The following is a 22,269-nucleotide window of genomic DNA, read 5'->3' on the forward strand; positions in this document are numbered from 1 at the left end:
AACAGAGAAAAAAACTTTTTCTTTCATTTAATATATATAATGAAAACTTATTATAATTTATTTTATTTAAAATAATAGAGTTATAGATCATCTGGAGATTATCAAATAATTATATATACTGTATATATAAAGTTACTTTTCACAGCTTTTTCTGAGTTTTGGAATTTGTATTATGATGATCAACATATTAATGATGTTTAAATAAATTAATTTTTTATATTATTAAATGAAATAATAATTAAAATTAATAAAAATACATATAAACTTTTCAAACTACTCAGAATTTGAAAATTTAATTTCAGTTATTTATTCAATTGTAGTAGATATATTTGTTTCCTCTTTAACATTGTCTAGCTAGCAACCATGCATAAACACTACATACACAAGTGTTCAAAATGCTCTTTATTTCCACTTTCTTCAACTTTCTCAAAGAATTTACATGCTTTTTAAAATTTCTCTATACTAAACAGATGACTGCATTCTGTCATCTGATACGTAATACAGGGGGAAAAAAAGCTACATTTTTCAAATTTTAGCAGTTTATCTATATAATTGATTTGTAAGTACATTATTATTTTTTACATACATTAGCTATTTTATTTTATTTCATTCAGAAAAAGAAAATTACAACAATAATATAATTTTAACATCAGATATACTAGCAATTTCAAAATTATAATTGTTACACTATATTACAACTTTTATTGTTAATTGTTTTGGAAAATTATCATTACCAAATTAGCAAGTCATTCTTTATCTTTCTATGTGTGTACTGAAATTACAAATTTTCCAACAACATTGAAGTTTTGAACAACAGAAAAAAAAGATTGATCTGCCTCAGAAGTAATAATTTGTATGTTTACAGGACTGGACTGCACAGATTGCATGCATATAATATATATATGATACATTTGGCAGATCATAATGCGAACTATCATTGTGTCAATGCATGAAACAAATTAACAATAAAATGGAATATTTCACTATTAAATGAAATCAATAACTTAAAAGAAAAAAAAATAATAATAATAATAAACACAATTACCCATTACAATTTTTTTTTATTTAAAATCGACAACTATATACATTGCTATAGCTTTTTATAAACTTATTAAACAAATTACTTTTTATATTGTATAAACAAGATAAAATGTGGAAAAAATTCATTCATCTTTCATATTGCATCCCAAATTTTTGGGTGTACTTGTTGTAATGCAATAGAAATTAAAGGCCTATGCAATTGTGCATGCAAATGGAATTCAAGTAGCACATATAAAATTCTGAAATTCCACAAAATATCTTGCAGTTTTATATTTGTAGCAAGAAATTTTTGTGCTAATGTTGACAGAGTAAAAAAGATAGCTTTTAAGTAACGATGTATGAAATTATGATAGGTAAATGCGTCAGAAAAACAGATCTACTACACAAGCAACACATCTAATGTCAACAGGTACAAAAACTAGACTAACACCTGAGACAATCCACCTTTTAATTCTTTTTCTGGAGGTAAGAATTATTATCCTAACATAGAACACAAAATTAATATTATTTTTTTCCTCAAGAAAATCAACATATATCATTTGAAAGCTTCTTGTGATCATCAGCAGATTCAGCTGAATAAAAGTATAAAAAGTGCTTAAAACATTAGATAAATTGGAAATTATGTTCACAATACATCACATTATATCTTGGCAGAAGCATATTTAAACATGCACAAGACAATATTGACAATATTATATTCTGGTACTGCAATACCAGTTCAAAGTTATGATAGTGATAAAAAAAATCTGTACAATTACTTAATTCATTTTTATTCCTATACAGATGACACTAACTTCAAGTTTTGGAAAGAAAGAGGGAAAACCAGCATTTTAAGAAGGTGGAATGTGTGATTTTTAAAACAGTTTATTTATACAAAGAACTACATATTTGCCATAAATCAGATGACTTGATTTTTCATTTTATTTATTTTTTTAAATATCAAAGTTTGGTGAAGCACAACAGTTATAGGAAGGCATGATTAAGTGAAAAGGTGGCCAAGTATATATATCAAATAACAACAACAGCAGATACCTCCTTAAAAAGTGTCAATACAATATTTGACAATGACACACAACCCTTTCTAGGTTTTTCTCTGGCTTATAGTCTTGTACTAAACTGCAATACACTTCTAGTTTAAAATAATACCATGTTCCAGCATTGTAAAAAGAAGACACTACTGTTGTTCCAAATTGCTGCTGATAAGGTCTTGGCAGCATGATGTCTACAAAGGACAGATATGATAAAATAATAAAACTTATGCATAAAACTCTTTGTTGGTGTTACGTGTGTAGGAATTCACTGTTGGGGATCTTTTGGGTTCATCCAAGGCATAACTTCCTTCATCCTTTTTCCTCATTCGATAAACGATGAACATTACTAGAAGAATAGCACATAACAAACCAACAACAGCACCTCCTATCACAGCTAAGCAAAATAAAAATTTGTTACAATGAATAAATATCATTAATATAAGCAAAAAATAATACATAAGTAATGATTCAATAAAAACAATATTTTGACTTATTTAAAACTGATAAATTTCATGTCCTTAAGAACAGATTTTCTACATCAGTTTTGTCTCTATTTCTAATATTTAATTTGAATTTGAAAATATAATAAAATATTTTTAAAATGTATTTTCAAATCTTTTATAAACTTAATTGAAAACTTAGCCGCTCACTTGCCAAATTGATTAACTCCACAAAACAAAAAGTATAAAAATTGTGAATATAAATTAGTTTATAAAATTCCTTTTAAACTTTAAATTTAAATAGACATCGTAGAATTATTTTTATATACCGTTACATTAAAGCATAATTAATTTTATATATTGTTATATTTATTAAAGCATAACTTTAATGTAACGATATATAAAATTAAAGTGAAAAACATAAAATAATAACAATTATGTTAAGGATTTACAAATGGAGTTAATCAAATTTGGCCTGTGAATGGCTCAATTGTTAAAAGTTGTAGGAATAAACTTAATGAAAAATTAAGTTTATTCCTACACTTTTAAATTATATTAAAATAATATATTTCTACAATTATTGCTACATTTTAAAATTACATTGTAAATTATTTTCTAATAAATAATGTAATATTGATTGGATTTAATTAATCTTGTATAATTAGAATATTACATCCCTTTTATTATTTATCATCATCTACTATAATCTATAGCAAAATTAATTTTATTCAGCATAATTTATTAAATATATTATATATTAAATTTTACTACAGTAATCCATAAATATGATATGAATTGAAATAAATAATTCTTTTATCTTAAATCAAATTTATATATTTGCATTTTCATTAATTAATTATTTTTAAGTATAAAACATTAATTTGTTGTTATATCTTTAAACTTTAACATTTGTAAGTTGATCAAAACTTGGTTCTTTATTATTAATACAAAATAACTTATTTACAAAAAAATTACTTATATCACATTTAATACTCCAAAGTTATTTGAATATATATTTTGAATTATACTTAACAAGTTTTTTTTAAATTATAACCTCTTTTATGAATTTAAGAAGAAGGTTTAATTTAGCTTTATAATTAAGTTTGTATGCATAAAAAGGTTTCCATTATAACAGATTTAAACAACAAAAACTAATAAATGGAAACACATATTTTGGTGTATTTATAAATATTTGTATATTTATAAATAATATTATAAATTATAAGTTTCAAATTTGTTTGAATATGAGAAAATGTTCAAATTTAAAATTTTATTACATTTTACTAATGAAAATGAAAGTATTTTAATAAATTTTATTTTAATATTGCATTGTTGATTTTTTTGGACATGGTTTTCTGTTTCTTTTCGTCTGTGATTTTTCTGTTGTATAATTTCATTTAGAAATTACACAACAGAAAAATCGCAGGCAAAAACTTAATTATAAAGGGTTAAAATATTTATTTATTAATTTCATAATTCTTGTTGATAACACTTAAAAACTATCATCATATTTTTTAGAAGTTTTTAAATTTATTTTTATTCTTTATTTTACATTTTTTATGTTGAAACTTTTCTTTCACAATGTATAATTACATAAATTTTTTAAAACACATTTCCTATGTCTTATAAATTTAATTTCTATATTATTTTTGAATTTTAAAAATAAAAAAGTAAAATTTCTCAGTTTTTATATATAAATAACTGAAAAATATAAAATTTACATTTCTACTTCAGGAAAATAGGATATTAAAAGAAAAAAACAAAACAATTCTTTTTTGTTGTTGGTGTGGTTCATAATAAATGATATTTTAAAAATTTCTTATTCCAGTTTTAACAACATTTAAACTATAGTATTTTTTTTTTGTTTCTTTTTTTACTAAAAGGATACTTGCTGTATTGATGTTACTTGTGAAAACTCACATAACACATACACATTGCTATTATTTCATTATTGGATTAAAGATGTATTAAAATTATAAATTAGTAAATATGTTTTTATGAAAAATTTAAAAAACAAAAATATATAAAAAAAATTGTCCCCCATACATGCTTACTCTAAGATTTTTGAAAGAGAAGAAAAATCAATAAGTATGCTTCATATTTCATGGAAATGGAAAGAGAGAAGTTCATATTAAAATAACTTGCTCAATACTTCATATATTATTTGTTAGATACTTTTCTCTTCCCTTTTTGTTCAAAAAAAGTGGAGGATACTTTCTTATTATATTCTAGAAGTGCTACTTTTCTATTCTTTGTATATCACAATTCTTTAATTATAGGAACTGATAAAACAATGCATATTGATCAAAACAGTTAATTATCCTTACATTTGAAAATGTAAGGATAATTGTTAATAAAAATTATCCAAATAAAAAAATTACATTTGTATAAATATTAATCTTAAATGTACCTAAAATATTAAAAATACATTTTACAATCTTTCCTAATTTTGCTTTTTAGTTTCATTTTCTTCTCTCAAATTAAACACACACACACACACATATACATACATATATATATAAATCAACTAGATATCAGTTTTGAATGTAGTTAAGATCACTGTATTTTAAACTGACATCATAGTAAATAGCACAAATATTTCTTTTTGTTATTTTAAAGTATCAACACTTAAAAGAAGAGAATAGAAAGACAAGAAATGTATTTTCTTTTCAGTTCTCAAGTCCAAAATGCCAGCTCATGAAATACAACAGTGGAGAAAACAAACATTTTCAGATTGCTTTTAGCAATCATGCTTAAGTTAAAGAACTTATATGGAAAAGTATACAGAATAGAACATATGATGGAATGTAGTAATTTAAAATACAAAACAATCTTTGGCTGTCAGATGTCAATTTTGCATGTTTGCATTGGGATGTAAATAGCTAGGTGTAAAAGTAATATTAAACATTAAAAAGTTTTTTATATTAATACAATGGAATGGAATGAAATTTTAAAATGGATATGAAAACCAAATCAAATTGTTTTATTCTGATGCCTTCTAATAGATAACTCTGATGCTTCTAATAGATGCCTAGCCTTCTAATAGATAATAAGCATCCTAACCTCACATTTTCACTACTAGTGTGAATTTTCACACCAGTAGTGAAAATGGGTTTTGGGTTCTTAATTCTTGTCAGATCATAAACACTAAATAAATGTATATTTAATTGTAAAATCACATTGAAAGTGTGAACTACATTAAAATTTAAAATTTATTCAACTTTACCTTCTGCAAATACTCAAAGGATTTTGCATAGGAAGTATGTTCAAGGAAAAAATATGTATACTTCCACTGCCCTCTTCCAAGTCAAAATATGAATTATTTTAAAAATACATTATAATTTTTCTATAGAAACAAATTATTTTTCTTTTTTGTTCTATAGTTTCTTTTAAATCTACTTTGAAACAATTAATTACAAAATTAATCAAACACGACTGGTATATTCTCATTCAATATGATAATTAAAAGGAAGATGACAATCTTTTAGCACTTCTAACTTTATAAATAATCTCAATATTTTATTCAACTATTTTCCAGCTAAGACTTTATTCAATTTTTTTATATTTAATTTTAAACTTTAATAATGAAGAAATTTTTAAAAGTTTATAAATAATAATAAAGAAATGTTAATCATCAGTCAATTATTACAAAACAATAGTATTGCTTTTTAAGTGAAATAAAAAAAAACTAACTTACAAGTTCTTTTTCATATTTACAGCATTAATTCAAACAAAGAAATGTTACTTATTCCAAGTGAACAGAAACTAGATACTTGGGATATAAGTGAATAAGTGAACAATCAATGTGCAACTACATTGCAGATTGATTCACTTATCTTTCATCTGGTTAATTTCAAAATTGCATTTATATGAATAGTAAGTTTTTAATATATGTAATATTTTTTAATATATTACAATAAAAAAGTAAATATATATATATATATAACCAAAGTCAATATTCTAAGCTTAATAATGAATTAACAGGAATAACTTAGAAGAATCTAATTGATTTCATTGCTGTTTTAATAATAAACTTATTATGCAGAAACTATAAATTTTATGTACTGTTTTCATTTATAATTTTATTAAAAATTTTCAATATAAAATATATTAATTCTTTTATTAATACCTACCTGCCAATATTCCAGGCTGTGCAAAGAAAGATGATGATCTACTATACTGTTTATGACCCATGTTAAAAATATCATTCTCTCTCTCATTATTGTCATTTGGTGAAGGAGAGCTGCCCACATTAAATTTTGTAGAAGTTTCAGGAAAAACTGGATCCTGTGTATCTGGTACTCTATTTTCATCATCTGGAGGAGGGACCTTTATTGGTGGCTATAAAATAAAATCTGAGTGTTTATAATATTAAAAAAAAATCTAAATGCTGCTACTTCACATGAAAAAATTACTTAATGTGAATTTCAAATTGAGATGGGATATTGATTAAACAAAATTTTAATGTCATATTCTAAACAGAAAAAAATTTAATATCATTTGACCAACTTATTCATTTTTGAAAATAATGGAGTTAGTTATTAAACTATATTCATATCCAATGATAAACAAGATTTATTTGAAAAATTAAATTGTATATATATTTGTATGTAAATTAATTTTTTTTTATATAATAAAATCAAACAATGATAACATTATCTATAAATTTAAATCAGAAATTATAAACTGAATATATTTTATTCATTTGTATTTAAAATAAAAATGAAGTAAATTTTTATTATTTTTTTCTGCCAATAAATTCAATTAAAAAATTTTTTTCCAGCCTAATGAAAAACTCATACCTAAAATATGAAAAAATAAAAACTTACTTTAGAAATATAAGCATTATTTTAATTTTTAATTTTAATACTGTACTTAACAATATGATATCCAAAAATAAACTGCTAAGTTAAATAGCCAAAATATTTATTAGAAAAGAAAGTTACTGGACATAAAAATTATTCTAATGTCAACTGTTAATTTTGTATTCTATTTTTTGAATTGTATCCAAATTATACTGAAAAAGCTGAAGATGGACTAAATTAGTCCAAAAATGTTTATTTTCAAATATAACTTTAATTTATATACAGGTAACCCCCATATAACACGGCACTTCTATAGCATGGGTTCACTCTAACACAGTTCGGGAATTGGGTAAAACCCTCGTACAACATAAAATGTAATAAAGGGTGCGTTCTTTTATACCTCCACGTAACTCTGCGTGAGCATTCTAATTGTTTTAGTGGCTACTTTGAATGCTCTTCCAACAAATAATCCATTTAATGGTTAAAATTTGCAATTGGTTTAAAAATGTTTTAAATTTTACAATTGGGACCCTTCTTTTGCCTCTAAAAGTACATTTTAGAATTATAGATTCCTCCACACGATACTATCAATAGTGTGGGTGCCGCCATCTTTCTTTCACCATTGTTCCTAAATGCCTACAAACAGCAGCGCACTCCCATTGCAGAGCGACCACTATTAATGAACGCACCCACAAACTGTTACCAGCTGATGATGCTCATGCTGAGATCATCATATAAAATGAATAATCCTCTGGTAAAATATTTACTTAAATAATAAATAAGTATTTTACCTATGAAAAAATGAATAATAAATCCGATTTAAATAAGGATTTAGCAACATATTTTTTCATTTTTGGAACCTAACCCCCTTTTCGCACTAGTTCTTTGTTTTGTATAGCACGGATTTGCATAACACGGCAATTTTTTGAAATGTAACTCCCGTGTTATACAGGGATTATCTGTACTTAACAAATATTTACCTTAACTTAGCAGTTTATTTTTGGATATTTAATATAGTACCAACTTTGTCACAAATTTTCATATCAATATATTATGTTTGTTTAACAATTCTGATTACACAAAAAATATTCCTAATTACCACATTTTTTGTTTTATTAAGATAAATTTTGTTCAGAAAAGTGGTTCTGAAAACTGAGATGTCCTGTAAACTGAATGCATCTTATATTGTAAGGAACATTTTTTCCACAAAAAACTGAAGTAAAAATGTGATACATCCAATACAACAATGCATGCACCTTATAAAGGTGAAAAATATGAATTAAATGTCAAAATAGATTGTGCTATTAAATCTGCTCTAATCTGTAACAGATTATACTGCAGAATGAAATTTTAATATGAAAAAAATATAATAATATAAACTAGGATGTTGTGAGATTTCGACATATTACAATAGAATTGAGGCAAAGCTGGAAAGAAAGAAACAATCCTTGCACTTGTTAGGCACAAACTAGGTGATCCTTGTACCTATATATTTGGCTAGAACATTCAGCATCAGGGCAAACTTAAATATAGCATCTTTTGGATAAGCTTTTCCTTAGTCTGTTACAAATTTTAAAATTATAAAATCACCTTTTAATTACCTGATGCATATTATATTTTATAATATAATTTTTCATACTTATGTGTGACAGTTTCGTTTGAGTTTATTAACTAATAAACTCAAATATTATGCAAAAAGTAAATTTAAAACATTATATTTTCAGCAGTAAATGTAAATAGAAGCTATATATTATAATATTGATACCTGAAGATCTTTTCCATCAGTTTTCTGCGTGGTGGGCATCATGGTAGTTGTGGAAGTAACTGGTTGACCCTCTGGTAGTGATGGTTTTCGATCATTGGGAGAAACAAATATATCTATTGGAAAAATAATTGTAGAATTATAAAAATTATATTAAATGCAAATATAACAGCTATAAATGCAAAAACGATAAAAATTCTTTAAGCAAAATAATTTTAATTTCTTAAAAAAGAAAAAAAGAAAGAAAGAAAAAAAACCTGAAAACAAGTTTTACTTCTTTTCAAGTTTTTAGTAAGTATCAATTTAGAATCAAATATTACTTTGAACTGATTACATGTTTCAATTTGTTACAATGGCTCTGTTTAAAGAAGCATTTAAAACTTTAGTAAATTTTATTCAAACACTCATTTTGAATGATTTTTTATTCTAACAAAAACTAATCCTAACACAATGATTCAAATGCACAGTTTTCAACTACAGACTGTAAATGTCATGATTTCAATGGCCACTTAGGAGATACAAGGTTATATCATATCATATGTGTTATAAACACATTTTATTTCCATTCTAGCAATTTTGTATGGCTTATAAAATTTGGCTGATATATCTATCTATAATTACAATAAGAAGATTCTATTTCGTTGGTTCTCAAAGTTATCAATCCACGGACCACTTAAACCAAGTCAGATGAACTGTTGACAACCTAAGTCCCTGTTCTGTAAAAATTGCCTCAAATAATGATAGATTGTACGTAAAAATACTTTGTAACCTAAAGTTAAAGATAAGTGTTGCATGAAAATGTTACTTTCTCTAAACAGCATGAAACTACACCTTGAAATATTGAATGTCAGTCTGCAGACCACCTGATACATGCTTGTAAACAACAGTTGTCCTGTCAGAACCACTGTTGTATTGTACTTGTGTATGCATTTTTCTTTATAAATTTCTCTGTAAAAACTTAAATAATCCTGAATTATTCTTTTACACTTAGTCCTTTAAAAAATAAAATTTTTGAAGCACAACCAATTTTCATCAAAATTAAAAAATAATTCACATCAAGATTAATTATAAGCAGGCCTGTGTACGGGATATTTTAGGAGAGTGAGAATTAAAAAAAAAATTATCTTTAATATAAACATATAGAGTAATATAATAAACTGAGAATGAATTGAACAGGTACAAAATAAATGTTATATACAATATACTGTTTACTTAATATTCAGTCAACCCATTTAATGTCACATGCTGGTTATTATTGTAAAAATGTTTATCCCTGGTCAACCCCTACAAGTAAATGATGAGTTTTCGTCCAATTAATGTCACTCTGCCTAGCACCATTTAGCACAAATTGGTTAATGTCAAGGTATTAGTGTGCATGGTAGATTTAAATATTCCATTGTGAATTTGTCTCTTTAATCCGATTTTCAGTTTGGTAGACTATCATATACAGCATTCAGGTTATGAACTTCCTTTATTGATTTGTCATATGCATTTCGGACTCAATTGTAATTTAAGTCCCTCTTCAGTACAAACTCAGATTCTGTTTTCTAAAAACCTCGGTGTATAATTGGTAACGTTGTAAAAGAATAAAAATACAGCCATTTAAAAAACACTTCAACTACATATTCACATTAATACGTTGCACACTTTACAAATGTTCATAAAAACCTTTACAATTACAACTTTTTTCAAGAAAAATTCGTATGCACTTTATTGAAATGTTGCAGCAATAATGAACGTTTTTTTCAGGTTAATTACTATTAACACACTTAAGAGGATACATTCACACTTTTACAATATATTTCCTATATATATCACTTTTACAATATATTTCCTGAATGTATCCTCTTAAGTGTGTTAATAGTAATTAACCTGAAAAAACGTTCATTATTGCTGCAACATTTCAATAAAGTGCATACGAATTTTTCTTGAAAAAAGTTGTAATTGTAAAGGTTTTTATGAACATTTGTAAAGTGTGCAACGTATTAATGTGAATATGTAGTTGAAGTGTTTTTTAAATGGCTGTATTTTTATTCTTTTACAATGTTACCAATTATACACCAAGGTTTTTAGAAAACAGAATCTGAGTTTGTACTGAAGAGGGACTTAAATTACAATTGAGTCCGAAATGCATATGACAAATCAATAAAGGAAGTTCATAACCTGAATGCTGTATATGATAGTCTACCGAACTGAAAATCGGATTAAAGAGACAAATTCACAACGAAAATAGCAGCAGCCATAAGTGATTTTCTTAAATATTCCATTTAATAAACTACAAAGTTCACAGCTTTAAAGCTCAGAAAAATATTATCAGGGCAATTGATATTTTTTAATTATTAATAATTTTTTAAATTTATATCAAAATATGGGATTTATAAGTTTTAAACAGATAGATTTTACACTTAAAATCACTAAAACATAATAGTTTTCCTGTCCAAAATGCAGTTTTTGAAGAGCTTAGCAGTTTTCAACTTTAGAGTTAACAACACTTATTATATTATATTTTTTTGGATATTCTTATGAACGTTTTTGGCGTTCTTAATAGGCCTTCTTCAGGTACACTGTGTCTGACAGAACGACGGTTGGTAGAAATTTAAACGGTGTCAATGTTTACATAGGTATCGTCTTACCAGTGACATCACCGTTGATGATAAGGTTTAGACAATACTGAGGGCATCAAATCTTTTCAAGAATCTGTTTGCAGCATGTTTACAAAATTGTATACAGTTTATGGTGTATTTGATTGCATTGTCAAAATACGCCCTTGTGTCCCAATAAGAATGCCAGTATTATTAAAATTAATAATTATAATATTTAATTAATTAATTTAGATCTAAATTAATTAATTAAATATTATAATTATTAATTTTAATATGAGATGACACCTAATATCTCACTCTAGTGCCAAATTCAGTTCTGATTTATAATCATTATATCCAAATTTAGCCCAATCATTTACGGCTGTTGTGAGTGTAAAATTCTTTAAATTTCATTAAATAAAAATTAAATTAAACACCAAAATATAGCTAGGTTTCAACACCAAATAGCATATAAAAACTTTTTGTCCTGGAAGAAATCTGAAGTAATACAATCATCAGACTTTAAATTAAATTTTTTCTGACTGCCTCAATTGCAGGATAAAGTCAGAATGAAAGATTGATTGTCACAACACATGTTCAAATAAGTTGTAAGAAAACAGCCAAATCTTAAAATTTACTTGAGCATGTGCAACAGCCTTAAGCGTATATTCTAAGAATCTTTTTTAAATAAGAGAGTAATTAGAAAATTACTCTAGAAGACAAAGCATGAATATCTTTCTTAGAATTAAAACCAAATAAAAATTTTAAAAAAGTAAATTTATTGAAATGTATTAAACAAAACAACTTATATGAAAAGAGAATTGATTTTTTTCCAGACTGTTAAATCAAACTCATATAAAAAATAGAAAACATTTCAATAGTAAAAATTTATATACTGACTCAAAGTCAAATCAGATTGGCAGGCTGGTACCTTTATATCTACAATCCAGACATTTTTATAGTACATTTATTAGTAAATAGAATAAAAATGATGTAAGTGCTTACATCATCTGTCAATAATTTTTTTAATTTAAAGCTTTTATGAAAATTTTATATGCAGTTAACATTTTCATCAATTAATTGAGGAAAAATAAACATTTGTAGATTTTTCAGAAAATACATTAATTTTGATTAAAATTTTTATTATACCTCCTCCTGATCCAGATTCACTATCTTCAGGTCCAAATCCAGATCCTGGAGTATCTTCATCATCAACTCCTCGCCCATTTGAATGATCCAAATCAGCAAATTCATCATCTATCGCACTTCCTTCAATTTGATCCCCCTTAAAAATATTCATTTATTTTAATTTTTGCTTGCTTATAATCTAAATTATAAATAAATTTCTGCATACTTATAAACTACTGATAATTTTTATTTCTGAAATGCAAAGAACTTTGTAAAATAATTAAGGTCACTTTTTATTTCTGAAACTAAATATGTTAGGAACTAAATAAATAGCTAATTATATGAATTTTTTTCATATTAAAAATGATACCAAATTTAATATGAAAAAAATTTTAATTCATAAATATCATAAAATGAAACAATAGTAAAGGTCTATTTATTCTATCCATTTAGACATGTAATAATAGCATTCCACTTCAAACAGACAAAGATTGTTGAATAGTTTTAAATGTAAGTTTTTATACATAGTGTAATGATTCCATTCAGACATATATTAATTCAGAGATGGAGCTTCAGACATTCCTTGTAGAATGCTTTGTCTGAAACAATATATGTCTGAACCTGTTGGAAAACCATGAACAGAAATAGCTGGATGGCATTACATTCAGATAACATTTGTCTTGAAGTGAGCAATGTCATCTGAGGAATGATAGTATTATAAAATAAAGAAAGTAACAAATTCTGACAAGCTAATTCTGTTAAACATTATAGATTATTATATGACCAAGAAGTCAAAAGATATACTAACAATGAGAAAAGGGAAGTCCAAAAAAGAAATTATTCTCTGGAGTATTCTCTGTAAATCTTTCTTTACTTTAAATTTTATGAACCATATAACAATGACAACACTTTACTTTCTTGTCATCATCCAACAGCAATGCTACTTACACATAAATCTTCAATATAAGATAAATGGTAAAACATGGCAGTTTCACAAACAGGCTGAAAATCTGTATGTTGTCTGTACAGAAATTTCTGTGTCTGAAAGGATACTATAAATAGACCTTAATTTTAAAGAATATTATAGGCCTACATAATTTATTAATATATTCTCAAAAGTACAGGTATACCTCGCCTTACGTCGGTAATTGGTTCCAGCAAAACGACGTAAGTCGAAAAACGATGTAAGTCGAATTTACTTGTCTCCGAATCTACTTATCACTAGGCTAAACCGTAAATTACCATTCCCGGTTCTGTATTTTATTTATTAATGCATTTTTAATAATATATGGTTAATAAAAATCTATTTTAAGCTTACAAACAAATAAATTTTAGTTTTTAATATAGTACAAAAAAAGTAATCTAAATTTACGAATGCATGTACTGTAAATACAGTACATACTTGTATATATTTTAATATGATTTTATGTGCTTTAAACGTTTTTCTAGTGATATTACGACTTCAATATTTGTGGCGGACAGACGTAAAGTCGAATAAAATGACTTAAACTTGATTTTTATTTTTCCATATACTTTTTTAACAAGCGACGTATAATCGGGAACGACGTAACTCGAAACGACGTAAGTCAAGGTACGCCTGTATACATAATAATTTATTTGCATATGCTTTTGATTTTTAATTTGTATCATTAATTTAAAAGACTCAAATATTACTTTAAAGTCAACTAAACAACAATCTACAATTAACCAGTAACTGGCATGAAATTCTTTAAAAATCGGTGAACGTTTTCGATTCCCCTCCTGGGATCTTCTTCAGGCTTATTTTTATACCTTCCTTTATAACTGGATTTTTTAATTCGAATGTTTTTAAAAATTTTGAAACGTGCCATTTTCCAAAAAAAAAAATAATTTTTAAAAACATTTGAATTAAAGAATCCAGTTATAAAGGAAGGTACAAAAATATGCCTGAAGAAGATCCCAGGAGGGAAATTGAAAACGTTTGTCGATTTTTAAAGAATTTCACGCCGGTTACTGGTTAATTGTAGATCGTTGTTTAGTTGAAGTATATACAACCCGGTGCAGTGAGAAACTACATTACTTTAAAGTCACTTTCATTGAATATCAAAAGAACTTAGTAGAATAATTAAGGTAACTTTTCAAACATCAAACCTCATTAAGGTAACATTTAAGATAACATCAAAGCCAGTTTAAATTTAAAATTAGAATTTATCAAGATAATAAAACTAATGATGAACTTAAACAAAAATTTTATACAATCATTTCATTGTTGGGCCATTGTACCTTAGCAGATATTTCTATGTTGGGAATACATTCATGTATATTGATATTTTACATAACATTTATAAAATATACGATATATTAATACATTTATTTTTGATAAATATTGACAAGTTTTGATAAATATATTAAAATGGTTCAATTATATAAAGGTATTAATAATTTAAACATATTTTTAAAATCTTATAAATTCACATTTTTAATTTAAAGTTTATTCTTTCATTTTACTTATATTCTAAGAAACCTGAATATTGCTTATAAATAAAGCTAAAAATATTCATTTTAATTTAAAAATTGTTGGAGTACTAAAACTAAAGAACTAACAGAATACCTTTAGATTTGCTTTTAGTTCTTAAAATTTTTCTTTATCAAAGTTTTCTTTTATTTTATATCAATGTATAATTCACAGAAAGAAAACATACAATAAATATTGGTTTCAATACAATGTACCAGTTAATAGGATAAGAAATTTAATAGTAGAAATTTAAATTTAAAAAATTGAAATAGCAACTGTTCAAATATTCAATAAAAAATCTAAACTCAGTAAAAAGCAATTTATTTATTATTTGCACAAGGATAAAAATAAACTTCAATTTCGAAGTTATTTAAAGGAAAACAGAAATTATTCAATGAATGATAAATGCTATTGTATGATATGATGATGAATTGCATTAATAATATAAGGAGAGATCCTTAACAAACAGTGAACATAAAAATTGATTGAGTAAGTATAACTTTCTTCTAATATATCCTTAATAATGCTAAACAGAACAGAATTCAGCTTGTTTGTCCACTTGTAATAGTAGAAAATAATACAAATTATGTCTGAATGAGAAACTAATTTGAATGAGAGAAAAAGGGAATAAAAAAGAAAAAAATTTAACATTGTTTTGGCTGTTCTACATTTAAGTAGAGTAAAATAAAAAGCATCCATGTAAACTCACTGTCAGAAAAAAAAATCTGTACTCTTGTTTTTAAAGATGAAAATTACAGACAGGCAATATCAATCTGCATTGGCTTGAATCTTTTTCAATTTAAGACTAGTTTTTCAAACTTGATGTAGAATTAATTTTGTCAATAGTTATCAAATTCTAAAAAAAATGAATTACATAGAGCAGAATAATCTGTGGTTATACACTGGACGACAAAAAAATAACGCACCATGAAGGACTTGTTGGATTTGTATAAAAATTGATATGTTGCATCATCTTAGCTAGATATGTAAATGATTAGCTTTTGAGAGTAGGTTCTTGTGTTATATCGCCACCAGAGGGGAAAAAATGTTTCTGCTGCCTGGTATAAAGGTGCACGCTGTGACAACTTGTGCATATTTTCTGCGCTTTTATTCATGGTTTTGACTTCATTGAGTGACAGACATGCCTCTACGACGCATTCGACAGCCTTACACTCAGTTAAGTGAGTTTAAGAGAGGTCGCATTGTTGGATTGAGAGGAAGATGGTCATACTGCCGGATTGGCCGCCATCTGAACCGTTCTGATAGAACTGTTAGGATGTGTTATGAGCAGTGGGTAAGTAGGGGTACACACGAACGGCAAACAAGTTCCGGACGCTATCGACAGACCACCAGAAGGGAGGATTGTCTCATTGTACGTCAAGCACGGACAGCGCCTACAGCTTCATCGTCTACCATTCATGCAGTAATGGCACCTGCATTACGGAACAGTGTATCCAGCCGCACCATTTCCAGGTGCTTAGTAGAAGGCGAATTGATCTCCCGACGCCCAGTATGTGTTCTACCGTTAACAGCCACCCACCGACGCCTCCGTCTGCAGTGGTGTCGTGCATGACAATCGTGGACCGCTACCGACTGGCAGCATATTGTGTTCAGCGACGAATCCTGCTTTTGTTTGGGGGCTCACGATGGCCGTGTGAGAGTATGGCAGCCCGCTGGTCAAGGTGTCAATCCGGCCTATACCGTGGAGCAGCACACGGGCCCAACCCCCAGTGTTATGGTGTGAAGAGCCATAACATACGACAGTAGGACACCTCTAGTTGTCATGCGTACTACCCTCACAGCCAAACGATATGTGCAATACATCCTCCAGCCACATGTGTTGCCCTCATGGCAGGGCTTCCGACAGGCATATTCCAGCAGGATAATGCCCGGCCACATACTGCAGCGGTCTCCCAAGCATGCCTACATAACGTTTCCACACTTCCTTGGCCTGCATGATCTCCAGATTTATCGTTAATCGAACATGTGTGGGACCACTTGGGTCGCCAGCTGCGACAGCCACAGGATCTGACTCATCTTGAGTCCCAATTGCATCATGCATGGACAGATATGCCTCAGAACATTATTCGCGACCTTTATGCCTCCATGCCGAGGCGTATCACAGCTTGTATCCGCGCTAGAGGCGGCCCAACAGGATATTAGTACCTGCACTGTATTGCATATTACTGCACAATAAAGTATGTTTTTGTTTTATGGTTGCAATCATATATCTGTCTAGCAATGACGATGTCATATACCAACTTTTATTCAAATCCAATAAGTCCTTCATGGTGCGTTATTTTTTTTGTCGTCCAGTGTATATGCAAATTCTTTTGCTATTAATTTATAGTTCAAATTACTAATATAATTTATTTTTAATTATTTCACTTTTTAAACTAGAAATGTTCCTAGAAACGTCTAAAATTAAAACCAATTTTTTGATTTCTGAATAAATTGAACTGTTTCTTCATTAATGATATTATTATTGAATAATGCCAATATGTTTTTCTGTAATCATAGAAAAGCAGATTCTTAACAAACAATAAAAATAGAAAAATAATGTTGCTAACACTTAGCTTATGTTAATAAATGAATAAACTAAACATAAGATCAACTTTAAAATTAAAAGTAAAATTATTAAATAAGATGAATAATTTTAAATATTAGTTACAAGCATCCTGAATAATCATGTTATTAACAGAAAGTATTCATTAAGAATTGTTAAAAGAAAGTTTTACTATTATTCAATTAAAGACAACATTTCCAAATAATCTTTGTACTATAAATATATGTATGGGAAATTTGTCTGAAATTGGTGGACTGTTTATGCTAATATTTCTTATGAATCAGATGCAACATTATTGTTTTAATCAAATTATAAAAAAGAATTGTGTTAATTTATAAAGATTTTTTGACGGTAAAGTTTAACTAAAGAATGATTCAGAACAGCGCTGTCCAACTTATCATAGCCCGCGGGCCATATTTTCTTCACCAATCATTTCGGGGGCCAAGAAGGTTGGTGATGGCTAATTGGTCGGCCGGGAACACGCCACATGACATTTGCATAGTGTTACGGTCTGTAAGCACTAATTGGTCAGCGAGTCCGATGTTGACGCTATAAAAAGGCGACAGTTTGACACACCGGATATACGTCACTCTCGTCTAAGTTCGACTTGGGAATTTTGTTCAATAATAAATGTGAATTCTTCTTCCTGGAAAAAATAAGACCTAGCGCATTTTTCAGAACAAAAATTAATATAAGACACTGTCTTATTTTCGGGTAAACACGGTAGTAAAATAATTTTAATATTAATAATAATAATTTAGTAACATATATTTATTCATATTAAAATGTACTCGCGGGCCGTAAAAATTATTTGGCGGGCTGTATATGGCCCGCGGGCCGCCAGTTGGACAGCGCTGATTCAGAAGAATTATAGGCAACAAGCATATTGTTATAAATTATTTTCTTTTATATATGAGGTCACAAATGTTTATTTTCTGATTAGGTAGAGCTGTCATCTGACTTGTATTTATACCTGTTGACTGTTGTGAGATCTGTCCAAAGCTGATAGACTATTTATTCTAATATTTCATCTTTTGTAGTTACATTACTCATGCTTTATGCTTCTTATTTTTCTTTCTCACTTTTAGACAGATTCTCAATTTTAATTATAAGTCCAATTTAAATATATTTATGATTATAAAATTAAACCTGAAAATATATACAGAGTGGGTGATTGGTTAACAAGCATAATCCGTTCAAAGACAATGTTCACTACCTGACTCATTTGTTAACTGATTATTGATTTATCATGGATTTTTATGGGAATTTGATAAATTTGTTCTGTAGACCCCAAAAAGTAAATAAAAAAATATACAATTTCTTACCATGTTTATTTATATTTAATAACAAACTTAATCTCTTCATTTTTTCATGAGTGACACATCTTTGTTTCTCAGATGTGATTTTCGTTACTCTTTTTATCTACTTGAATCTTGAGTCTAAGATTATAGATTAGCTAAGATTGTATCTACTGTACATCTGTTGAAGCCACTCTCTACCTTGGCTATTATCTCTTGCTTAGTTTCTACAGTAAACACAGTTCTTGACACACTACTCTTTTTAAGCCACATAATAATATTAGTTTTTTAAATAAAAAGTTCAGAAAAGTACTTACAAAAGTTCAGAAAACAGAAATCAACTAGNACTTGTTTGTTAACCAATTATTGATTTATCATGGATTTTTATGGGAATTTGATAAATTTGTTCTGGGGACCCCAAAAGTAAATAAAAAATTATACAATTTCTTACCATGTTTATTTATATTTAATAACAAACTTAATCTCTTCATTTTTTCATGAGTGATACATCTTTGTTTCTCAGATGTGATTTTCGTTACTCTTTTTATCTACTTGAATCTTGAGTCTAAGATTATAAATTAGCTAAGATTGTATTTACTGTACATCTGTTGAAGCCATATTGCCTAGCAACATCAGACATCATCTGCCCACTCTCTACCTTGGCTATTATCTCTTGCTTAGTTTCTACAGTAAACACAGTTCTTGACACACTACTCTTTTTAAGCCACATAATAATATTAGTTTTTTAAATAAAAAGTTCAGAAAAGTACTTACAAAAGTTCAGAAAACAGAAATCAACTAGTGCAAAAAAAGGTTATGCATACAACTGTGATAGTCTCATTCCATAAACCATTCATAAATTCCAGTGAAATAAAGTTCTACAAATCTTAAATGCAGCACTGCTTCTTTTGTTTGTTCTGTGAGGTGTTCATTATCTGAACACGTGCTCGTTGTCTGAACTGTTTGTTAACTGATCACCCACTGTAATTATGCCATATTGGATTATATTTGGTCAGTAGCAGTGTTGTCTATTCATGTTTATTTTGTAATATTTTTCCAGATCAAATGTAGTACTCAATATGGTATTTAAATAAAAAATTAAAAGAATAGATATGTAAAATAACATCTGACTTATTTGGATATATACTACAGTCAATATGAGATTATTGTTTATGGATAAATAAAATATACAGTACATCATAATTTCATGTGGATAACTTATGGGTGTTTGAAAGATAATTTGAAAGGGGTGCAGGTTATATACCAATTTTAAATTCCAATCATGAGTTAAAACAGCATTATTGATTTGAACAAATATTAAAATCATTGACTTGCAATAAAATTCTAAAAATGATTAAAAATGCATTACAAAATTAAAATATTAAAACAAACAAAACTTTTGAAAAAATCCTGTTTAAAAATTTACAAATTTTAAACAAAATTACACAGAAAATAATTTTAATATCAGTAATAAAATTACTTTCTGCTTAATTTTTTTCAAGTTTATTTTATTATTACTAATGAACAAAGGAAATTAGTCATAAAGTAAAAATGATAGATTGTATTTATTTTTACACTTAATTTACATAATTGGGATGACTATAAACATTTGCAATCATTTACAAGGTAACCAATAAATGGATTTCTACATCACAGAGTGTAAAAAATAAAACAAAAAGGTAATGTCATCTTTAGTTTTGATTTTGTTAATTATTAGTTTGAATTAAATTTTGATAGTTATGCCTAGGTAAATTATCCACACATATATAAAACAAAATACTGAACACAAAAAATAAGTTATTATTTTGGAAAATATTATGACTAGCAACTATGATAGAGATTTATTGGGATGGAATCTTTGTGACTGGATTAGCCACAAACATAAGTGGCTTTTGTGGTTCTTCTCAATTTCTATATGAGTTTACTTTAATTTTTTCAGATTAGACTGATGAAATATGGCAATGCAACAATTGGGCAATTTGTCAAGGATGTGCTTTTCCAGGAGGGTTTTCTAGGAAACTGGCCATGTTTAGATGTTAGACAAGTGAAGAAAAATCCTGAAAAAATTCATGCAACTAGCCCATTGGTCAGATCCAAACTATAAGCCTGGTGGTTCAGCAGTTTTATCCTCTTTATTTTGTTTTTTCATTCATCATTGATAGTTAATGATTGCTTTCAAGGCATTATTGTCAGAACAGAGATGAAACATCTCTTCCAGATGTTTAATTCCTTTGCATGACAACTGGGTGGATCGTCCTATGAATACATTGTGCCACTTATAGATCTCTAAGTACTAGGATCAGAGGCAGTGGAGATTGTTGGGGGGAATGCAATTGACAAAAGGGATAAGGCACCAATATTGCATGAGTGGAGAGCATTTTTTCAAAGCTATCTAGTATACCTGTGTTGGATTTTGTTTCATTGTTGTTATTTTTTTAGAGATCCTATGTTATATTTTTGATCATTTAGCATCTTAATTTTTATTTCTATTTATTTTTACATATTATATTTGTTATTTTTAGTTTGTTTAAGTATTTTCTTTTTATGTTAAGTATTTTTATGTATTTGTATTATTCTTATGTTAAATATTTACCATTTGTATATTCAGCATGTGATAAATTTGTTTTTGTCCCATTTTTCTGTTCGATCTTAAGAACCTGTGGAGAGCCTTTAAACAACAAGGTCGAAAACATTAGTTCAGTTAAAAAAAACTGTTTTGTAAATGGATTTAAGTGTCTTTGGAGTTGATTAAACTTTAATCTATTAAAGTTAAATATTTAAAAAATTTCATAAATTTTTTTCATAGCTATGAATTTATAAAATCATCATTCAGACTAGCACTAAAAGTAAATCATAAAGTTTGTAAGAATATATTATCGTGAAAAGACACAGAATAATTGAAATTGACAGTGTTGCCTTTAGAGTAGTGTTCTGGCAACCTTTTTCTACTTGTGGCACACCCATGACTCAACACGACACACCAAAATGTTATTCCTCTCAAAAACGTATGATATGATATTATTAATAGAATTATGTAATGCCACTAACCTATTATTATTATTATTAAAGGGGGGCGCTTCTGTCTGCCGAAGCTGCTGGCGCGTTTTACTACTCACTTCAAT

At 27.4% G+C, this 22,269-nt stretch overlaps 1 protein-coding gene across 1 annotated transcript in view; it reads right to left on the reverse strand.

The window, feature by feature from the left end:
- Positions 1–383: 383 nt before the first annotated feature.
- Positions 384–22,269, reverse strand: part of LOC111624967 (syndecan-like) — a 62,376-nt gene continuing 40,490 nt past the window's right edge. Inside the window, exons 3-6 of the mRNA XM_023367964.1 lie at positions 12,811–12,946; positions 9,083–9,195; positions 6,646–6,853; positions 384–2,466 (exon numbers count right to left, since the gene is read on the reverse strand). Coding sequence (XP_023223732.1) covers positions 2,297–2,466; positions 6,646–6,853; positions 9,083–9,195; positions 12,811–12,946 — 627 coding nt within the window. The 3' untranslated portion in view covers positions 384–2,296. The remainder of the gene's footprint in view (positions 2,467–6,645; positions 6,854–9,082; positions 9,196–12,810; positions 12,947–22,269) is intronic.

Source organism: Centruroides sculpturatus, unplaced genomic scaffold (assembly GCF_000671375.1).
Source record: "Centruroides sculpturatus isolate CEXI.00-Female unplaced genomic scaffold, Cexi_2.0 scaffold371, whole genome shotgun sequence".
NCBI lineage: Eukaryota > Metazoa > Arthropoda > Arachnida > Scorpiones > Buthidae > Centruroides > Centruroides sculpturatus.